The sequence below is a fragment of the Toxoplasma gondii genome, chromosome XI (genome assembly GCF_000006565.2).
Source record: "Toxoplasma gondii ME49 chromosome XI, whole genome shotgun sequence".
In the NCBI taxonomy this organism is placed as follows: domain Eukaryota; phylum Apicomplexa; class Conoidasida; order Eucoccidiorida; family Sarcocystidae; genus Toxoplasma; species Toxoplasma gondii.
Genome location: NC_031479.1, coordinates 5,080,829 through 5,101,455, shown reverse-complemented (window position 1 = coordinate 5,101,455; position 20,627 = coordinate 5,080,829). Strand labels below are relative to the sequence as shown.

Genomic DNA, 20,627 nt, shown 5'->3' with positions numbered 1-20,627 from the left:
ACGCGCAGTTGTGGAATTACTTTACTTGTCTGGTCTTTCTAGAGACAATTGATAGTGTCAAAAAAGGAATGGAAGTGTGGCAAAAATTCGAAACGTGAAGTCATTAACGTAAGCGGCAGTCGTTCTCTTGACAGGCCATTTCTGCGGGACTCCCTGAGCAACTGTGTCTGTGACAAGCGAGGCAGGCACCTCTGCGGAAGCATTGGAGGTGAAGAGCCAAAAAACACATCAAATGTTTTTAGTACGGATGTTTCAAGTGTCTTTGAGACGGGGGACGACTTACAAACTGTGTATTCCACAGGGATCGTACTTCAGGGATTATTCCGTTAAAGCGCAAATTCCTACATTGATATCACCTGTACTATAAAGATAACCGAAAGGGATTCGCTAAAATAAAAGAATGACACACGCCGTGGACATATCCGCCTCCTCAAAAAACGGGAACGTTCTCCCTCTTTAAAAAACGCGGAGCGAGGAGTGCTTAGCAGTCTCCGAGTCTGTGCAACGAAGGAGACCGCTTGGAGCATCAAGGCAGACGGCGGCGTCACCAAACACGACGTAGGACAGGAGTCCTTTAAAAAAAAAGCCAAGTCGGCCGCGATGCCGGTGTACTTGCACTTCAGGCCCACAACTGGATGTGAATTCCTCTCAGCGAACACTAACGTTTGGAAACATCTCAACACGTTTCGCGCCATAAGCGAGTGCTGATGTGCAGACCTGTGATGTTTTACTTGAACAGCGCTTAAACGCGAAGCGCCACGAATGCAGTGTCCCTAGACGGAACCCGGCGTCGGCGCTACGAGAACATGCCGCGGGAACAACGTGTCCGTGTCTTGTGCCTTTCTACTACATGGACTAGAGTTTAAAATGTCAATCCCTGGAGACGTGGACTGTACGAGAAGCGTTACTCGAAAGAAGAGCGCAGGTCATGTTTACAGATGGGACACACAAAGCTGCGCCGCAGCCACACATCTATGCAGTTCTTATGGAAGACGTGAGTACATGGCAGGCGGCGTAGCTCGTCCGCGTGCTCATAATCTTCAAAGCAAATGCTGCACCGTTTCGCCTCATCCGAGAGATTCGCGCTTCTCGACTGGTCGAACCTGAAGCAAAGACAACGGGGAGCGCATCGAGCAGCACATTTTGCCAAGGTCAATTCAACGGGATTCCGAACCGAACTGCACCATTCCTTCCTCGGGAGAACTCTGTCAAAATGAATCTGTGAGCCTGAATCAGCAGTATCACATTTTCATTTCGGCAAATGCGGCGACGCAAAACAACGGACACTAACCCTTCTAAGTTTCCTGAAAGCCTACGACTCACGCGCTGGTCGGCAGGAGGTCGATGAGGATCTGCAACACCCGAGAGCGTCGTTCGTCTTCCTCTTGCTCCATTCTCTGGTAAGAGGCTTCCACAGCTTGAATGTCCAGATCTTCTTGTTGGCGGTTGCTGTGGTGTCTGCACAGTCACACCAGACCACTCCACAATAATAGTCCATCGTTTCTAACTTTTCCATAGCAAACAAAAGCCGACTTGCAAAGCCTGCCTGAAACGCAAAACCGCTTCCCAGCGCCCGCCACTACAGATTCGCTTTTCATCTGAACAGCACCGTGAGTTCCAAGACCCCCTCTCCCCTCCGCCCACGCACTGGCTGGCCTCTCTCCGGTACAACTCGTGTCCGCGTCTCACTTCCTTCTCGCTCTCCTACCTGTGTGTGGAAACTCCCGCCGTCTGCTGTGACCAGGATCCACCTTCGTCCCGGTAGTATCCTCCTGCGTACCCGAGCCGAGTCCACTCCGACCGAGTGTAGCGACTGTCTGCAGGTGCAGCTGTGGAAGCCGACCTCGCCGCATGCCAGCGATCCTCCGCGTGGTGTCTTGCACCGCTCGATGAGCGGTCCCGGCCTCCTGCATGCGCACTCTGTCGAGACCTTCCTGTGGCGTGGTTGTCGCTGTCTTCTGCGGAGGCGAAGTATGGCCAAGCGCCGATTTGCGACCGCGACATGCTGACCCTCTGTCTATACACCTCTCCAGTGGTCGAGCGGGAAACGAGGGAAGGCAGTGCAATCGGCGAGTCTCCGCGCGAGTGTTCCTGAGAGACGCGACCCGAGCCGTGGGACCCGAAAGAATGAAACCCTGTGTGGAGCCGGTAGCGGAAGTCGTTGAGATCTTCGGAGGATCGGCCCGCAGCGGACGCAGAGGATCCCTGGACCGAAGCAGCCCAGGAAGTCGACCCGCTTCTCTGAAGGCTCACACTGTTGCTTCTCGGGAACGCATGCGATATCATCGCATGCGCGGTCCCAACGCTCCCCGTAGCTCCAAAACTCGACTCCTCCGATACACCCTCCCTGCTAGCGTCTCTGTGCCTTCCAGTCGCTCTCTGAACAGAGACGCTGCGATTTGTGCCTGGCGGCGGAACGAGGCCCATGTCAATGAGTGTCTGGCCCCACGTAGGCACCCAGCCAGAGGACGAGATCTCCGCGGACGAGAACACTCGGCCAGAAGCCACCGAGTATCGGCTTGCCAGGCTCTCGCGCCTTGCGCCCAAAGCTCGTCGACTCTCTCCCGAGAGAGTCTCCCCGTGTCTGATGAAACTCGCAGTGTTGCTTCGTGCGGGCACTCCATAGCATGTGCTCCCAGCACTCGACCGCGCCGAATGCAAGACTTGAGGGCGGATTTCTTGCACCGACGTTGTCCGCGACACCCGAGAGTCCCGAGCTGACGCGGCGCGAGACCAGCGGTCGTCCGTGTCGCTGGCGTCCGAGCTTGGCGGCGCTGTAGAGACACCCGCCAAGCCCACAGAGGATCGGTCGCGGTGCGTGCAAGCCAGCCGCTCGCGACGCGCTCTCTCTTCCTCCGCCGATGTCCGAGAGTGAATTCGCGCAGTGCTGCTCGCTCCCAACCGCTGCGAGAGACTTGACAGAGGTAGAAGGGGCACCGGAGGCAGTGGCCGGCCTCCGCACGAGCGACCAGCCGTCGCTATCGTGGAGCCGCTATTGTTCTGGCAGTCGCCGAGTGTCATGACACGCCGCGCGCCGCTGTCCGTCGCAATGGTCACTCCCCTGCCTTGCGTCCCGATGACTCCGGTCGACCTTCGCGATACTACGGAGGAGACCGGCAGCGACTGGAAAGAGCTGCTTCGGAGCGACGACCTCACTGGAGTCGGTCGGGCCTCTTGTTCTCGATCTCCGCGAGCCGACGCTGGTCCTTCTGAAAACGTCGCCCCAAACCGGCCGTCTGAACTAGGAACGTTCTCCGTCTCCAAGGCCCCAGCAACCGCACGTCTCGCAGCCGCGGCTGCACAGGCGGCGCGGCGCTGCTCGAGAGACCCCCTCGAGACGCGGGCAAACGAGTACGACCCCATCGTCGCCCGCGACGTGAGTCCCGAGACCCCGGTTGCATGCGAGCTGCGACTGGGGACGCGGCTCGAATCTGAGCGCGGCAAGTCCTCGTCGGTGCCGTAAGACAGCGTAGATCGGTGGATCGTCGTTTGCGGCCCCCGTTCTGTGGCATCAACGCCTGACAGTGCTGGCCGCGCCGTCAAAGCTCCGCTCATGCGCCGATTCTCAGAAATAGCTCTTCCCGAAGTGGAGCCGAACAAGCCCGTTGTCCGCGACCGGCTCATGGTGGAGCTGCGCGACTCCGAAACGGTTCCTGACCCAGACGTCGGCCTGACTCCCGACGGTGTCTCGACAGCTTGGTCCACGCCCCGCTCAGAAAGAACTCTGCGAGTGGCGCTCAGCGTCTCAAGCTCCACACTCGGGGCTTGCGCTGAAACCGAGGGCTGTTCTGAGAGCGAGACGTTCGCGAGCGAGGAGCTCTGCGCGGTCTCTCCGTCGTCTGGAGGGACGAATCGAGACGCGGTTCGCATTGCTGCTCTCCGAGACAAAGACGCGGCCGTCGCCTCCATGTACCGGTGAGTGGCTCGTCCAGAGGTTGATCCGGAGGCGGAGGTATCCGAAGTTCCGCGCTGCGTCCCCGAAGTAGGGCGCACTGTTTGGCTTGCAGTCCGACGGAGCGTGGCGGCACCCGCGGTAGTCGCGCGCGTCTGTTTGACGCCGGTGCCTTGAGTTGGTGCCATACCTGTGGTTCCGCGAGCCGTCGTGGTTCGTGATGCTGCGGCCACAGAACTACTCGATGCTGCACTGCTTTGCCTGGACTGCGAGCGGTCCAGGAGGCGGTACCGCGGCGTGCGGAGAGTCCGGCTTAGAGTGCCCGCGCTGGACGCCCCTGACCCGTCCCCACTCGTGGCCCTGCTCTCGTCTCGCGTTTCTGCTCCATCCTCTGTCACAGAAATCCCCACTTTCTTCCTCTTCCGCATCGGCCGCGCTGTCCCAGCACTCGCAGGTTGCACGACGGTCTCTTGAGAAACCGACCTCTGCGACTCTGCTGCCTCGGAAGAGGTATCTGGCGCCTCAGCGTCAGGATTTGGTGAGCGGGCGGCTTCTCCCTCGGCCGCCGTGGCCGGCCGAGAAGAATTGGCCTGTGGCGAAGAGGGCTGGCGCGCGTTGCTTCCCACTGCCTGACGAGTTGAGCGCAGGCACGGCAGTAGGTTCCGGGAGGCTGCACGGGCGTTTCTGCTGGTTTCCGTTTGAGGCACTGAAGTACGCAACAGTAGGGTGCCCCTCTGAGACGAATCGCAGGTTTCCACGAGATTCAGGCTCTTCGTTCCGCGCTCTCGCCGTGCAGCACGTGCCTGGAGAGCATCGAGTGCATGCGCGAAGAGATGGTCCTCGAGTTCCTGGGGCCGCAAATGCAGCGAGCACTCGGGACAGCGCGAGGCGGCAGACAGGGCCGCAGAGCCGTCGTGCATGCCATCACCAGGTGTATCACATTCTTGAGAGCTGGCGATGGACTCTTCGCCTGCGAAATCCGGAGCGTTTCCAGGAGCTGTCACACCCACCGAAGGAGGCGCGTCACAACCGGTCCCGTCCGTCTCGCATCCGTGGCTGGCCTCTGATCGCGACCCCCCCGAAGTGGACGCTTCGAGCGTGTCTGAAGCTTGTGAACAGACCTCGTCATTGAAGACTCCTCCAGACTCCTTGACCTCGATGTGTGCGACGACCGTCGGCTGCTCGACTTCAGCGTCCTCGTGCCCAGCGTCGAGTTCCGCCTCCACGCCAGTGCCTTCCTCGTCCTCAGGCGGTGCGCTCTCGGCGCTCGGAGTCTTGCTTTCTTCCGGGTGTCCAGCGCAGAACGCGAGAGAGTGCTGGGGTGAAACGGCTCCGGCAAAACAAGGCGACGCGGGAGACCGCTGAGAGGAAGGACTGCCTACGCTGTCGTCACACTCGAAAATGACAATGGAGGAGACGCTGTGTGCCGCGTCATTGCCCTCGTCTTCACTCGAAACATGCGCCAGGTCGCCCCTACCTTCGCTTTCCGTCTGGAAAGAGCGCGTCGCCTCTTCCTGTCGCAGGTACGTCTCGTCCAGTGTCACGACAACTGGGGCCGGGGTGCAGCTCGAAGGGGCGTCCTTGTTCCCGCCGCCCGCGGCGCGAAAGGGAAAGCACGAGGAAGGTCGTTGACGAGGGGAGGCGATGGCCAGGATGGGAGGCGCGCGACGCGCCGACAGCGGAATCGAGGGAGAGAACGCACGGCTGCTTTCTAGACTTGAAGCCGAGACGCAGCTCGTGCTTATCGGCAAACAGGGGACTACGCCACCGCGTTCCGCGAGGCTCGTCGCGTTCGCTGATGACACCGATTCTTGTACAGTTGCGCAACGGGTGCAATCGTCGCTGTTCGCTGTCTTTATCGGTCCGTCACTGATGAGCGAGCTTCCTGACAAAGCAAGTCCTACAGCGGTGGTTGTCTGGAGCGCAGCGGCACCTGCCTCGGCTGGCTTGGCCACGTCTGACTGAGTTTGCCCGTCGTTGTGCCGCGAGGAATCCGCGACGGCACAAGCAATAACCGACAGACCGGCATGCAGCGCCGGATTCCCGGTTTGACCGCCCGCAGGAGGTTTTACTTCGGGTATCCGCGGAGATGTAGGCGGGGAAATCACCATGCACATGAAGTTTCTTGAACCTCCGGAAACTGCGTCTTTTGAATTCCTTTTTGTGACACCAGGATCTTCTGGGAGCTCAGCGGTCGGACCGCAGCTGCCCGGTGGACATACAGCGAGACTAGCACGACGGTAGGTTTCCAACACATTGTTCTCCGCCCGCTCCTCGTCGAACCGAATTTCAGCGCCTTTTCCGATGCGTGACGAAGCCAACGGTGAAGTGGCGTGGGTCACCACGCGAGACTTCAGGGGGGCAGTCGTGCAGGGGGCGCGCGCGGCACCCGAGGCGGCGGTCGTGAACGACAGCGACGCGGCTCGTTGGACGCAAGTGATTGCAATTGAATGTTCAATTTCCACCGAGCGACTTTTACGCAGCCTGGCAGAGCCGCGCGAAGCGCTGCACGCGAGACCGGGATCGTCGCCAGTGATGCCGTCTGCTCTTTTCGCAGTAGAGCTCGACGGAGCCGGGCATGCGACGCAGTCCGACGATTCAACGTTGCGCTTCCTCAAAAACTGGTTGTGTGCTTCTGAAGAAGATGGCGCGTGGCTCACAATGCACCGAGAACTCGAATGTTTTTTCGCGTCAGTTGACACAGATTGACTGGACAGTTTCGAGTCAGGGGGGGATTCGAAGGGCGGCTCTTCAACAGCGGACAGCGCTGACTCAAAATCACGCAAGTCAACGCTTACTTCGCTGCTGAGGCTGGTCCTGCGAGGTCCACACCCTCCTGTGGGGGATTCGGCGAAGGAATGCGTTTCTGAAGCAGGAGTTTCTGTGGACTCTCTCCGGGAGCCTCGACTGCCGCGAGAAGCCAGAAGGCGCGAGAAAGGAAGTGGCGCCATTTCCGGCGCAACACTGGCAAATACAGCGTTCAGATGAGTAAAATGCGGAAATTAAAGCCGAAAGGCGGGTATGAGTGGCACATTTAGAATCCGCCGTAGTCCGGACAAGCGCACAGCCCGGAGACGAGAGACAGCTGCAGGTCATCTAGGTGTACATTGTGTATCGGAAGCACCTGCGAAATTTCTGGGACAACGCCACATTGGACAGAGCACAGCACGCGTAACGTACAGCCCTATACCTCATGAACAGAAAACCTTCAAATCAAGAGACAAATCCGCTTCCGGGAATACCCAGCGCTGCCGCGCATTGTGTGCCGTCGTCCGTATAGTCACTGGACTAGAACGCCCCTCAAAACGTTCACTGTGAGCGGCCACCGGGCAAGGGCTGAGCTGTATTTGAGGAAACACTCGCTTTCTAACAAATGGTTTGAAGGTGAATCGACAGGGAAAACCGCGCGGAGAGGCCTTTACTCTTGCTTTAGAAAGCGAGAGCCGTTGGACGGTTACGCCCGAGGGGTCGAGTCTGCGGTAGTTATACCAGCAGCGTCTAGTCAGAAATCGACGTCAAAAAAAGAGCGCGGGCGCCGGTGCTAGAGGCTGCACGCAGGACTGCCCACCGGTGCGTCGAGTTACAAAAGAAACACGAACTGAACAACACAAGAAACTGGGTAGACCGAAAAAGACCTGGAAGAAAGTGAGAATCGCACAACTTCGTCCGGTCATGTTTGCGTTTTTTCCGCCGTCTGGACTCAGTTCGAACGGCACGCGGTGCTCTGTCGTGGCTCAGCATTTTTGGCGGCTAAAGGCCGTGGGCGGTTCGAGTCACGTTCGGACCCTGCGCGCCACCCCCACGGCCTACCTCAACCGGGTTCCGTCCTTGCGATTGACGAAATGAGGAGCCAGCGGTAAGCGGAAACAGTTTCGAGTTGGCAGGACCTTGCACGACGCAGATGTGGAAGCAAATGGTCTCGGGTTGCTTTGAAAACAACTCTTACCTTCAGGAAGGCGTTGCTCCGCTTGTCACGTGTGACACTTTCGTGCGTGGATTAATACGAAGCCGTGAGTAGGAAGGGTTTATGACCGCGGACGCGTTTTCTGGGAACGACCGTTTTGCGAGACAAGGCAAGCGATTCAGCCACAGAAGAGGTAACGTCGAAGGAAAACAAACGCAGAAGTTCGCAGAAGGACTCGCTACGTGTCAATTAGGAAAGGAGAAGCTGAACGTGTTGGAGCAGCGGGCAAGTGTAAACAGTGGAAGCTGGTAGGCTGAAAGAGCGGCGTACAAGTCGCGGGAACATGAGTTTTTTTCAGTCGCCCCAGCCTTGTCACCGAAGCGAGGCCGGCTCGTCGGGAGGCAGTGGTGTGACCACCAAGTGGGAAAGCGTTCGAATTAAACTGCAGCAACTTATAAAGACACGCTTTCTAGGGAAGCCACCCGATTTTAGAACTTGTTGCCCCTTTTTTCCGCACAGAGAGGCTGAGTAATGCGCTGCAGTGCTCTCGTGTCAAGAGTGACTTGGGTTTCCTAGGTTAGTGTGTCCCTGCGCAGAAGGCCTCACGAAGGTGGAGCAGGGAGATAATAATTGTGGATTTGTCAACAGAGCAATGCCGTGTGGTACGCATACTTTCCGTGTTTGAGAACAAGCGCCTCAAAAGGAAATCACGGTGAACCCTGTTGTGCGTAGTGTCGACACCAGATGTCTCTGTAAGCATTTACGAAGAATCCTGCGTTCAGAGACCAGTGAACAAATCTATCAGATGTGTAGTGTACAGAGAAGAGCAAAGCGTCCTCACGGCTCTTCATTATTTGCGCACTGCATGGGTCATCACTGCTTGCAACATGAATGGCGAACCGTCCCGCAGTTTGGTGTTAAAAATGCAGTTCAAAGCCCACTGGAACAGCCTGGGCAAGGTGACGGCAGAAGCTACTTCTTCTTGTTCCGTTGACACTCAGTTGTTAATACCTGCAGATTGCTAGAACAAGTTAAACGTAAGTAGAAGATATCGAAAACTATTATAATACAACCTATAAAAGGCAAGATAAGATGTAACACAAAGGATCGTTTTAATGATCGACAACGCACTCGCATGGCCAGGTCGATTGCCTTCCCGTTTGTTCTCTTACAGTGATGTGCATAAAACTTCATTTGTAACCAATGAAGTTCGACACAACAAAGCTTAAAGTGAACTCCCCATAATGCCGTCAACAGAGCAGACCGCCAGCAGCTGCCTCGCAGGAGCCTGCGGTCTTAGCCCAACGTCATGAGTTCACAGGGCATCTGAGAATGCGTTTATTTTCTACTGCTTCTTGCAGTGCGAGGCATCTAGAGAAGTCTCGCTATCTTTGCCATTGAGGTCCTCCCGAGACATAGTGCCCTTTGCCTGTTGCTGAACTGTCTGCTGTTGTCGGTTCAACGACTGCAGCCACAGACTGGCAGTAAGCCACACAGCATCTTGGCCTTTTCTCCAAAGGACACAAACCGGTTGCCCCCCAAAAACAAAATGTCGTTCACAAATACCACCTAAAAAGTTCTCGAGAAATCCTGAACTATCCAACACTTGGCTAAGGGCTGTGAGTTCCGGCACTGAAGAGCTCCCCTTTCGCAGCGACGACACTTGGTGTATGTGCACCGTAGAAATTTTGCCAGTCCCTGTTTTGTATGATGCAAGACAAACGGTACTTTTTAGCCTTGAAAAAACTGGAGAACTGCCGGTCAACTCTAAGTCCTTCGTGACCGCCTGCAAAAGAAAATTTGTACGGCGTTCTCCTCGTCACAGTATCAAATCTTGCGGAACAGGGCGGCGCTAACAGGTGGCAGAAACTCGGACAAATACTTTCTCTGCCACCACTTTCCCTGCTCGTACATGTCCTGTTCCTGCAGGAAAGCGTACCGCATGAACGTACCTATGAGACCTTCGTTAGAGTGACTGTTCTGTCTTTAGTGAGAGCAGAGAAAACGGCGCGTCGTAATTCGCGTTTCCTGTATTTTTCCACGACTCCAAACACGCTGATAGGACGAACCGGATCGGAGACAGAGCGAGGAGGAGGTAACTGTTGGGTCGGAGGGGTACAAACTTAACTGCTTTCGAAATTTTGGTTAAGGGGGGAAAACCATAGGTATGCCTATTTATTCTTAACGATGGTAGTTTTGGTAACGGTCCATATCCAACGCAAAATGATGACTTGCGAGCAACCAGCTTGCCTCACCTTTCCTTTGTACGCAAAGTGGTAGTCGTAGCGGAGAATTCGAATGAATGTGGGAGGGCGTTTTCCTCGGAAGGGATTGTGCGCGAGCAGAGCCGAAGTTTTGGGATCGTTGGCAAGCATTTTTTTGACTAGCCGAAGGAGCCAATATGGAGCTTGCAAGTCGGCGTTGAACGCGGCAAACCACATCAGCCAGTCTAGGCGGTAATAGTATGGCGAGACGAAACATGGACGCCGGTCTATGTCTCCGGGCTTGCAGTAGAACTCATATGTTTGCCACGCTGGGTTGGCAGGTGCCGACGGGGGATCTGGTTCATACGTTCCCTGAAGCCACGTAGAATCGCATCCCGATCGCAGATTGCGCTACTGTGTGGCGAAAAGGTGCAGCGCTCTAGTTGGCAGGCACATGCTATTCTGTGTGCATTTTCCGTTTTCGTGATGTCTGCAGATTCAAATCCAGTGGGACACTACGCGCCCCTTTTGTCTGGAATGGCATCACCTTGCGCACGCGTTTTTCGACGAATCTGGACAACGTGCTGGTGCCCGACGGTCGCCTTAAAACGTTCCTGTTTTGTAACATCCCTACCTGAATGACGAGCTCCTCCCGTTGCTTGGTCATGAATCCGAAAAGACCATAACTGTTAACGAGGCGAAAGGAGTCGTATGTATCGTTCATGATCTGGTGGGGCGAGAGAAGATTCTCGACAACGGGGATCGAACGCCAAACCAGAACGATAAGGAGCCCCACTTCCGTCATCACACGCAGAACAAGGAAGGAGTTTGAACAGTGGCGATGTGCGAAGGCAAACAAAAGGACGCAGAGCAACCCGGTCAGGAGATCTGCACAAACGCCAATAAGACAAAGGCCGAGAATGCACACGCAACGGCTGCGTTTCTGGAGTATTCCGGCGTCTACCTGACTCCGTGGACACAGCCAAAGATATGCAAATAAACCTGTGTGGTTAAAACAGACCCGCAACATAATTGACTACGCGCCTAAAGGAAGCCGCTGGGTGAAATGTTTCTCCAAAAACTGCTATCCTTGATGAAGTTCAGGCCGCCACTGCATGCAACTCTTGTTTCTCCAAACCTGCAGATCTACTACAACTCGCGCTTCACTTATCTGGTCGGCACTGCATGCCGGCGGACTGGTGATTCTCACAGAAAGCTGTACGCATGGAAGCCCTAAATCCTACACGCTAAACTCTTCCGTGTCTGTTGTGCCTCGTCTGCGGCCACTTCAAAAGCGTGACACAGGACTTGCAGATGCGAGAAAACTGGGAATAAGATATTGTTGCTCACCAAGACCGGCGAAAGTTGGACCGAGGTGAAAGTGCATGAACAGGAGATTCGCAAGCACGACGCCGGCGACCAGAACCTCGAAGGCAAGGGCTCCTACATCTTGCGTTCTTTTCCACAGAAGTTTTGCCTCATCGCGGCCTTCGTCTGCATCGACCACAGACTTCGACTGTCTTCGACTCTCGACTACTCCGCCCTCGTGTCCTCCCACATCCTCCTCAGTCTGTCGAGGCCGGCGCAGCACCGTGCCGCGCCGTTCAGAGTCTTGAGGGTGTGTTGGTAAGCTCGCATTCTCTGCTGTCTCCGACCGCTCCACAGACGCCAGGTTTGTCAGAGGGTGTTGGTTCTCTACGGTGAAACGGGGAGAAAAGGCAGATACAGCTGCCCCCAGAAGAGACCACGGGACTCCCGCGGCCCCGGCAAGACCGCCCAAAGCCACCACGGAAGTCAGGATGAGAAGAAGGAGACCCGCAGACTCCCAGACGAGTGTCGTCGACAAGGATGGGGCTGTAGCGGCTTTCCCGAGAAGGAGAAGAAGAATGCCATCGCTGGTGACCAGAACGGCCGCGATGAACAGAAACAACGGAATTCGCCAGCAGCCCCAGGTTGCGAGCATGCGCCGGAGTGCCCGCCCCGTCCACTTTGGCCCCGTCAAGAGACGCCACGGAAGCGCTCGAGACACCGCAGCCGTGGTGGCCGATGACGAAGATGGAGGACAGTGCGCCTCTTCAGCTTCTGAGGTTTCTCTGAGTTTTACGTCGTTGCGCAAGAGCGGCCTCTGTTCACTGCAAGCTTGTGGCTCCCTTGGGGACTTCTCGGACTCGCTCTTCGAGACACTTGTGCTGGTGTCTTTGGTCACAGAGTCGCTCGACGGGAAAGACCAGTTGCCCGGACAGCCCTGGAGGAGAGGCCGCAATTTATTCAGAGTCGAAGTCGGAAACAACCACCTGAAAAAGTTGAAAAAAGAGCCGACCGAAAATCTGTGTGTATGCGTGTGCCACCGCGAAGAGAAACTCGGCCTCGCACTTGTTCCCGCCCAAAGGAACGTTTTTGGTTCTCCAGACTGAGGAAACCTGGGGCTCAACCGGCAGGCATTCCAGCGACCCCCAGAATCCCTTCTCCCTTCGGCAGGGTCTCGTCCCTGCCATGTCAGCGCCAGTTTTAAGGCGTCTTGTAAGTATTCGTGTAAAGATTGTATGCTAGCACTTTTGCCTGTACGTGAAAAGCGGCACCCACCCTCGACTGTTGCCTCTCTTCTAGGCTCTGAGGCACATGGCTGAAACTGAAGTTGAAGCAGGGCTGATAACGAGTTATCACAAGTCGCCCTCGTGCGTATTCCTCCGGAGCCAGGCGCAAACGCTTAAAGATTTCCGGAACCCCTATAGACTTCAAATGGAGAGAAATGCACTCGACGAAGAACGGACGTGAACTGTGAATGTTGTTTTTCAAAACGGACGGCATTTTCGATCCAACGAACAACGAACTTTGCTCCTACATGAGGAATCGGTCGTCGAAAAGAAACACAATGAAGACGATTGTGAGCCAGTTGATGAACGCCAGATTTCCCGTGATGATGATGGCGACTTGGAAGAGAAGTTGGAAGCAGCCGGAGAACAAGCGGAGTTGTCTCCAGGGGGACAAGACGGCGAAGGGGAGAACCAGTTCCGCAAAGTGATTCATCAGTACCTCAAACTTGTGCATGCTCATAGGCAACATGTGCACGAACCTGGCAGAGCAAAAAAAAGAGGGGGCAAGGAGCGTCACTTCCACTTCAGCTCGTGGTGCGACCGCCTACCGTTTTGACAACACCACCCACGTTAGACACTTCCTTTGAGCGGCTCCTCTACCCGTACCGAAACCCTCTCTACAGACTGACCATGCGCGAAAAAGCCAAGAGACGCATATGCATTCTCAAAGAACCCACGCCCAGACCCCACTGTCCATGTCATTCGCAATCGACTTCAACCACCGCACAGCCATAGGCAAAACCGTTCACAAACATTCAGGCCTCTTGCGGTGGTTCGTCTCGTGTCCCCCACCAGGGAGACACAAACACCTCGACAAGACAATCCTGTACCTTCGGATTTTGAATGTCTATGCAGCTGAAATGAGAACGCTCAAGAGTGAATTTAGCGAACTCGAAGGTGTTCGCAGAGTGAAGCTGTGAGGCAAGGACGCTGACGCGTGCCCAAGCGTTCGATGCTGGAATCAAAGCGGTACACATTGGAAAAGACACGTGAGCTAAGAAGATGGAAGAATTCACCAAGTCTAAAACCGCCGCCTGCCTTTTATCCTACCAGGCAACAGGGTTCGGGAGCGGCTGAGTCTCGTAGTGCCACTGCATCGCTGTCAGGTTGGTCCACGCAGTGTCTGCGCGGAGTTTGATGAGGCCTGCGCCGAGCATCAGTCTAAACAACAACCACCGGTATCCCCACACAGAAATCCATGGGGTTGGCCAGGTCGGTGGCAAGAATGGCGCCCCGGGAGAGACGAGTGAATGGCAACACCGAAGAAGAAGCTGGAGGGCTGCGCGCGGCCACCTCAGCATCTGCTGACCTCGCAGGGTGGAACGTTTCCCACTGGAAGAACTGTCGCTCTCAGGACCAGAGGGATTTTCGCGAACGCCATCTGTCGAAGAGAGCTCCGCGGCAGCCGATGTACTTCCACGACCGTCTGCTCCCTCTTTCGGATGGCCGGGGTCGAGTTGAGCGCCGGAAACGCCGCCACCTCCCGCAGACTGTGACATCGTCGCAGATTTCAGGGTCGAGGGCCGTGCGCCAGGACCATCCGGCGTCGTATTAGAGGGTGAAGGAGCGCTCGTCAGTGGCAAGAAAGGGCGCAAGAAGCAGACCAGCGTCAAAGGCATCGCCCAGAAGCCGACCTCCAGCAGCAGAGTGTCCCAGGTGAAAGTGTAGAACCTCTGACCGGCTGCCTGAATCGTCATGTACGACAGCCACAGCCACAAGAGCACTGGCACAGTGACGCCTCCAGTGAGGATGAGCACGGCTGAAAGAACCAGACCGCTGGACGTGATGAACAGGAGGGATGCGTCCGTGCAGCTGAAGAAGTGGAAGAGAGACGGCTCAGCAGCGAAGCGTGTCCACAACTCTCGGCTGTCTTGGCCACTGCTCTTGCACGGAGGCGTATCCTCGAGGCGGAGCAAACCATCCTGTCCGAAGAGGCCCGGTCCCTGAAAAGCCAAAAGAATGCGAGAATAAGAAGGTATAAATAAGAATATGATACGAATGTGAGAGTAGAAATCGGAAATGAGAACATCACTAAGGAAGAACTCGACGGCGGAAGCCCACCTCACAGATATCGCCGACTGGAAGATGGCAGTCGAGGCCGCAGCATTTTTCCGGCTTAGAAGGAACGTCTGGAAAATCGTGCTGAAGGCGACCGTTCAGATTGGGCAGTTTAACAACGAAGTCTAGATTGAGCGTGGACTATCTGCATAAACAATGTGCTCTTACGCTAGGCTATGTTTCCATGAGGGTACTTTCCCCTACAACTGTACCGGCCACGACAAACATCTAGGCAAAGAACGCTTGCGTTAAAGCATGAATTTAACCCTGCGGCGTGCTCAGACAAAGAGCGGCAACGGGGTGGGCTTCCGCCCACACCGGGTCTCTAATGCCTCTTGCTGGCGCGCAAATGCTATTTTTCCCCGTCATTATGTTGAGGGCAGCGGCGAACGTCTCGTACCCATTCTCTACCCTTCTGCACTTCGTAGAGTCTCACCTGCATGTGGGCGATAAGGAAAGCCGTGAAGTACACGAATCCCAAAGTGCGGAAGAAAACCTGTAGAGAACGAAAGTGCCATAGGTAAATTATCATGCTCACCAACAAACATGCACGTAGGCGCTCATCAAACCAGACAGTGACTTGAGTTAGCCTAGGTGGTAGTTCTATATGAACGCGATGTGCAGCAGAACATGCCACGGAAGGGAGAGCTTGCTAGCAGGCACTACTTGAAAGGGATTTAATCAAAATCTGCTGCCTGCCAGGGGACCAGCAGCGCACCATCCCCATTTAAGTCAACAAGCATCCTTCCTCAAAGGATGACGACATGTGGTCACCGTCCCGGAAAGGTGACACGTGCAGGAAAATGGCCCAAAGAACACGCGCCACAGAGTAGACCTGAAATACCGTTTTCGGACTTACAATGCGAGCCAGCCAGTACGTGCCTTCCATAACCTTCAGATCCTCGGCAGTTAGGGCATGGTCCTTTTTTGAGAGACTGCAGTGGTGTTTCAACCATTCTTTGAACGGCCCAAAAACGAAAGTGTCTCTGGAGCCTCTGGTTTCCTCCGGTGTCTGCTGCCCCGAATCACCAGCAGAGTCGGCCACGGCCCCGTTACTCATTGTTGAAACGGAGGGGTTCACGGCAAGCACGGTTGATGGGTTCCATGCATCTCCTTCGCGCAGACGCTCTGTCGCTGACTCCTGGTTGTAACGCTTACAATGACTGCCGAACCTGGCGCTGTCCACCCAGTGAAGCGAGCTGATGTCTAGGTGACGCCAAGGCATGAACCCGCCACCGAAGTGGCGCAACATGCACAAATGCGGACCTTCCGGGAAATGTACGAAAAAACTTGTGCCAGCGCTTAGTTGGTGAAGAAAGGAGGAAGCGCCCGATGGAAACCGGCCCACGGAACCGCGGGGTGTCGCCGTCCAACGAGCCAGCTTCCGTCAGGGCAAAAACGATCTACAGCGGCGGCAACAACACGCTTGTCTCCAGTTTCGAAAAAGCGAAAAAAGAAAAGGTGACGTGCTGAAAAGAACTGTGCGCTTGAGTGTAGGCACCACAACTTCCAGCAGCTCGATATCTTTCCACATAGAAACTAGCTGCGTAAAACTGTCATACTCGGAACTACAAGTTGACACCTGCGCCGATCGAAGCGACAACAGAAAAAGTAGCCAGCTCCATTCAGCGAGATACAGAAGTTGTTTGAGCGGCATGCATTTGTGCTGAAGGAGAACCCGGAGATTTGGCACCTCTCTTCCGGTCCACTCCCGTGAATGCAGATCGATACTGCTGCTGTGTGCCCAGACGGAGTGCGCACACCACAACGAGGGAAAAATCGATCCGGGCAGGCGGGCGCCCAGATCGTGTCTTGTGACGAGATACTGGAGAAGGTGTACCCAGCTGTGTTGAACAGTTTTCAGAGTAGTTTCCGCGACCAATAAGCTGATGGATAAGAGATCTTCAGAGCAAGGCAGGGGAACAGCGAACCTTGCGAAGTGTGCCCGGTGCAAGTCCCGCACCTTGGGGCTAATCTGGGTCTCCTCGCGTTCACGAACCCAAGGAGAAAACGTATACGGCCGCGTCTCGTACAGATCTTCCACGTTCTTCGGAAACACCAGTGTTGCAACTATTCGAGTTCACGTGCCTCGTGCTTATGTTTTTTCTCTTCGGCTTCCGTTAGGCGCCACCACTCACTTTAACGGCACTGCGGCGACACATCAACTCAAGTACTGAACTCAGCACGTCCGTGTGTCTTGCATGACGCCTCTATTTACTCTCTCGCCTGCATCTAATCTCCCAGTTTTCCCCCCCATAAGCAGACGCAGAGTACTGTCGCAGATCACAACATGCGCCCTAGCTGCAGCAATTTCATCGGCGCCGACTCTGTCCGAAAGGCAGTTTGGGACATTTGTGATGCGAGCGCGCTTAAAAGGACACCCACCATCAAAAAGTAAATCTTCACAAAGGAAAGTACGTTGTTATATCCGCAGTACGTGGGAAGCCAAAGCGGAGGCGGTGGCGTGACCAAAAATGGATTATGTGACTCATACGTATATTCGTTGTTTTCAAGCATCTAGGTGTCACGTGAAGAGTTTGTTTTCGAGAAGGAAGCGATTTCCGGGAAGAACCGGTGTATGGAAAGTGATTCTGTTCGCAAAAAAACACTGCTCAAAATCTATGACAAGCTTATGGTCTCATTGGTCGCGCCCTGCTCGCTGTTGCGCATTCGACTTCGCCTGCTCCGCCATGTCTACCTTCTGCGACCCACACGCACCTGGTCAACTTCTCCAGCCCTCATCTAGCATGGTCGCTTCCACTCGCAGTTGAAGCGTCCTTTTTAACTCTTTGTACGAACAAAGTGTTTCGCGCTTCAGCATGTGTGTTTTCACGGGTACAACCGGTCACATAATCCACAATTCGTTTTCCAAAAAAACCGAAACTCCCCGATGAAACAGATCCGTTTGCGCCCGAGAGAGAAAATATCAAGTTCCTTCTCACCTGGGCACTTCAGTGGTGTACACCTCGTGTTTTCACGCTACGCCGCGCACCGCCCTACCACCCCGACCTACACAGCAACGCTTTCAATAGCTCTGTTCCGCGTGAAAAGCAGAAAGAGCCTGTTCCGCTTGGTTCCCTAAAACGTAACATGTGTTTGTTCCCTGGTCGGGTTCCGGCAGTTTTGTGTGTTGCAGTCTCGTTTACTTCCGCGGCTCGCGTCGTTTCTAAACATATTTTTCGCCGTCTCTAAACGCATTTAGAAAAAGGGTCACCCCCGCCTCTCCTCAGAGCAATCTTCCAGCCAGTCCTCTCCACCAATTCCCTGCACACGCATCTACTTTTCAAAGTAGGCTTTCGGCGGCAACTCTCCCAAAGCGCGGTCCCGACCCCACTCGGACCAGCGTCCAGTCAAGCCGTTCGCGAGGAATCGACCAAGCCAGGAGCCTCCGTAGGCAATGAAGGGAAGCAAAATGAGCTTTGTTTTGTAGTCATAGCGACGCAACGAGTAGTGCCCGACAAGAGTGCTCACAGCTACGCCAGCCCAGACGCCGTTGTGTGCGACGACCTGCGTAGGCACCAGACACGAAACAGAGAAAAGGTGGAACCCACACAACCTCCCACTCTGTGCAGATACAGCAGGCCGTCCACCCCGGTAAGCAATGCATAGATCTACCGCTCGAGCAAAGTCACAAATCCCCTTCTTCGCTGAGGTTCTTCGTGCACTGTCACTCTCAGAACCTACGCGCGAGGCCGTCTACCCGGATGCGTGTACGCATGCAGACACACACACATATATATATATATATATATATATATATATATATATATACGTTCGCATCCACTCTCTGAAGAGCTTGTGTCTAGTTTGGTAAGCGTTTGGAAACAAACATGCACTTGCACCCGAACTTCTGAGTGGATGCGAAAATACCTCGCGCGAATCCTCGCCCCCAGGCACACCGTGTCCTTGTCAATGTGCTCTGAATCGAAATCCAGTTCATGATATAGGTTCGCGTCACGTAATTCAGAGATAGATTCTAACGTGGATAATTGCCCATACAGCCTCTATCTGTGCATCTAAAGTTTAGGGTGGCTTACACGCTTGCGAATACTTTCCTGACGCCTCACGACGATATCCGTTGCGGGGTCTGAACAGCTCAGATCGTACTGCCGTTGCAGAACTTGGCGCATGTCATGCTTGTCATTTTTTGTGTAGTTCCAGTGAATCATAGGTGGCATAGTCATCAGCCCCAGACGCTCCAGCACGGACAGCCGACGCCGACCCACAGTCTGTTTCTCCTCCAACAAAGAAATATCCGAAGGGACCTGGAAGCGCATGAGACAGCCAACACCGAGATCGACAGTCTCATCTACGCAGATCACATTTCCCGGAAGTATGTACATTACCACATTCAACTGTACCCACTGGGGGTTTACGGTTGGAGTATTCGGCTAGACAGACATGGATAGTGAGCTGAAAACACATGCAAGAAACTGATATAGACAGACACACAGAGAAGTTGGTAGACATATAGAGAGAGATAAGTGAAGGCGCCAAGACATTTCGGTGGCAACTCAGGTGACCCTGGAGCAGAAGTCTGATACGAGTCCATCTGACAAGGCTGAGTTTTTCAACAGTTTTGCGACTTTGAGTGCGGAGCTTGAAGTCCCGTACTTTCCTCGCAACACGGAGAGAAAAACAAAGCAGAAAGGTGCAGCTGGACCTCGGGAGGTTATCCAGACCGAGAACGCGGTTGAGCGAGAGGGACGGAGGAAAAAGAAGTCCGTTGCATCCACTGGAGGCCTTCTCCTACATGAGTCGCTCAGAGACTTACCACAAGTTTCCCCATTTTGTCGCTCTCAGTGGGTGTCTGTGAGAGGCAGGCCAGTTCTCGTTACAGGCAGATACAAGTCGTGAATGCTGGCGATCAGCCCCGTTTCACGAGTTGACGTTTCCAAGGGTCGAAAAGCGAAGACGCAAGTGCAAGACGAAAGCCTCGTTTGCCTGTTCTGGAGAGGGCCTCGCAGACGGATGTTTTTTGCGTCTGTTTCAGATGGATTTATCCACGAAAACCGAGTAGAGAGCCAGTCACGCCTCGTGGGGCCGACGAGCGGATGTAGTACTGGCGGTACTGGCGTCTGGAGGAAAGTTTTCAGAAGATGCGATGTAAGTACCAAACTCGGTACTGGACCACGATCACAAGAAAGCAGGACGTTTTTCGAGCAGAGAAACAGAGACACGCGACAGCAAATTTCTGCAGTTGTTTAGATCCCGAACAGCATGCACCAGCTTAACTTCGAGTCGCCGGGCAAACCGGGAAGGGTCGCAGAGCAGACGCAAGGCGCAAGCGAGCGGAACGCGATGTGTTTGAGAAAGCAGAAAGACTTCGCCAGAATCAAAAGAGGGGACGAAAAACACCGAAAACGGTTTTCTCTCTGCAGTGCGTCCACGGTGGGGAGTAGCCACGGAGTGCAGCGGATGTACCGCCACATAAACCACAGACCACAGGTTGCTACATATGCATACTTGTGTGCTCGTATGCGAGGAGGAGCGAAAAAAGGGCCTCGTTTTGTGAAGGCAAAGGAAGTGTGCAGGTCCAGACAAACGGCTGAAAACGTGAGGAGATTCACGCGGTGGTGTTCCAAGAGTCACGCCCCAGCAGCGCCACCCAAAAACGGGGTGCCGTCTCGGCGCCGACTCGTTTCTTGAGAAAAAGACTCGGCAAAATCGGAACGTTATGTCGCTTTCCTGCAGGGAAATGCAAACTGACGCAACAGCTCCCGCTTCGTCTCTCGCTCCTCGTCCTGGCAAGCGCGGAAGCCTCGCTCTGCGAGAGGGTACGACCTACTCACGACCTACTCCGCTGTCGCCTGCGCAAGTTTCAACAGAAAAGCGTGTGAGAGGGGGGTGCTCCAGCGCAAAAAAAAGGTGCCGTAACGCCGCAGGCCGAAAAGCACGAAATACCGTCGCGTTGTGCCCGGAGAAAGCGACCCGTTCTCGTCTTGTAAATTACAGCGAAATAGCGCCACCTGTGG

At 54.9% G+C, this 20,627-nt stretch overlaps 3 protein-coding genes across 3 annotated transcripts; all 3 read right to left on the bottom strand.

Moving 5' to 3' along the window:
• Window positions 1-232: 232 nt before the first annotated feature.
• On the bottom strand, window positions 233-8,701 carry TGME49_315950 (zinc finger, C3HC4 type (RING finger) domain-containing protein). Its single transcript, XM_002364732.2, has 3 exons — window positions 1,709-8,701; window positions 1,324-1,458; window positions 233-1,103 (listed from the first exon to the last, which is right to left on the bottom strand). The coding sequence occupies exons 1-3, from the start codon at window positions 6,841-6,843 to the stop codon at window positions 905-907; spliced, it is 5,469 nt and encodes a 1,822-aa protein (XP_002364773.2). The 5' UTR covers window positions 6,844-8,701; the 3' UTR covers window positions 233-904.
• Window positions 8,702-8,878: 177 nt separating this feature from the next.
• On the bottom strand, window positions 8,879-16,357 carry TGME49_315940 (rhoptry protein, putative). The gene is made up of 8 exons (XM_002364731.2): window positions 15,512-16,357; window positions 15,089-15,148; window positions 13,645-14,537; window positions 12,843-13,073; window positions 11,351-12,294; window positions 10,635-10,888; window positions 10,052-10,372; window positions 8,879-9,719 (listed from the first exon to the last, which is right to left on the bottom strand). Exons 1-8 carry the CDS (start codon window positions 15,902-15,904, stop codon window positions 9,624-9,626), a joined length of 3,192 nt encoding a protein of 1,063 aa, XP_002364772.2. The 5' UTR covers window positions 15,905-16,357; the 3' UTR covers window positions 8,879-9,623.
• A 761-nt stretch (window positions 16,358-17,118) lies between these two features.
• On the bottom strand, window positions 17,119-20,488 carry TGME49_315930 (integral membrane protein, DUF56 family protein, putative). The gene is made up of 3 exons (XM_002364730.2): window positions 19,427-20,488; window positions 18,690-18,917; window positions 17,119-18,159 (listed from the first exon to the last, which is right to left on the bottom strand). Exons 1-3 carry the CDS (start codon window positions 19,439-19,441, stop codon window positions 17,929-17,931), a joined length of 474 nt encoding a protein of 157 aa, XP_002364771.1. The 5' UTR covers window positions 19,442-20,488; the 3' UTR covers window positions 17,119-17,928.
• Window positions 20,489-20,627: the final 139 nt, after the last annotated feature.